General features: G+C 52.4%; 1 protein-coding gene across 1 annotated transcript; it reads right to left on the minus strand.

Moving 5' to 3' along the window:
- Positions 1-361: 361 nt before the first annotated feature.
- Positions 362-1,078, minus strand: LOC123142493 (protein DMP5-like). The gene has a single exon (XM_044561388.1). The coding sequence runs from the start codon at positions 1,076-1,078 to the stop codon at positions 431-433; it is 648 nt and encodes a 215-aa protein (XP_044417323.1). The 3' UTR covers positions 362-430.
- Positions 1,079-1,380: the final 302 nt, after the last annotated feature.

A 1,380-nucleotide genomic window follows, 5' to 3' on the forward strand; every position in this document is an offset into this window, starting at 1 on the left:
AAAATGTACTTTTAGATTTGTATTGAAAGAGCTTTCCTCTAGTATTACTTTTGTTACATAGTTTAAATTTTATTAGTTAAATTTATGGTCAAATTTTTGCCCAAATAAAAGAGCGACTAATAAACCTGAATTGAGGTAGTACAAAGTAATGTCAAAGTTACATCTTCATAAATGTGCTCATGTCTAAAAGTCACGCACTTTGAAATGGAGATGGTAAATAATAGTAGAAAGATAAAAAAATCTACATGAGATAAAAAATAAATAAACAATACCAATTTTGAGACACTAAAGATGATGCTCTCGTATTTGTAAGGGTCACCTTACCAGTTTGGTCAAGTTTAAAATGGATTGTCCTCGCAAAAAAAAAAGTTTGAAATGGATTGGCTTATGACAAGACCAAGGGAATGCCCTCCACGTTTGCTGAGCGTGGTCACTGCGAGTGGGGCATCATATCCGTGTAGCCGATGCTCTTCCTGGTAGTGGGGAAGATCATGAACACCATGCTAGCGAGGAAGCCAGCGGCAACCGGCAAGTTGACCAGCAGCTCCCTCGTCTCCGTCCCGGCGTCCGGGAACAGGCAGCTCTGTATGCCGGCGTCGGCGAACGCTACGGCGAGGAACACGAGCGCCGAAACGACGGCGTGCACCAAGTCCATGGGCGTGACCCGGAACCTGGAGAGGTCCTTGAACGCCGCGTCCCGCTCGGCGCGCGTGCCGGTGAAGTTGAAAGGGTAGAAGCCCCCGAGCGTGGCCGCGCCGTAGTAGAGCCTGCCGTCGCGGCCGACGAGGCTGTCCGTGAAGGAGAGGAGCACGCATGAGGCGGCGCAGCCGCCGATGAGCGCCAGGACCAGGCACCGGTTGGCCGCGTGGCAGACGCCGTGGTTGCTGCTGAAGGACGGCGCGAGCGCCTGGAAGGCCAGCACCGTGCCCGTCGGCAGGAGCTTCAGGAGGTCCGACGCGCTCGACAGCGTCTTGTCCGCCGGCCGGAGGACGCCCGTCTGCGGCGGAGCCTCGTGGGGAGAGGATTGTTGGGCAGGCGCAGGCATCTGGATGTGCACAGCATTGGAAACGGGGTCCATGGCAACGACCTTACTACTCCAATTGAGATGCTTGAATGGCAACGGTGCCTCTGTCTACCTCTCGTTATATAGTACGTGCGCGAACCAGGGGTTGCAACTTAGTACAACAAGCAACAAGAAATGGCTGATGGGAGCTTTACCAGATCGATCGAGTAGGGATGCCGACCAGCCGGCTGGCACATGCCAAAAATCAATTGTATATTTGTGGCCACTCGCACATGCATGCATGGCGTGGCTCATGTAGTTTTGGTCACGGCAACAAGAAACTGCGTAGTCGAACGTGGAATGCATGCGCCAGACAA

The sequence above is a fragment of the Triticum aestivum genome, chromosome 6D, assembly GCF_018294505.1.
Source record: "Triticum aestivum cultivar Chinese Spring chromosome 6D, IWGSC CS RefSeq v2.1, whole genome shotgun sequence".
NCBI classification, from domain to species: domain Eukaryota; kingdom Viridiplantae; phylum Streptophyta; class Magnoliopsida; order Poales; family Poaceae; genus Triticum; species Triticum aestivum.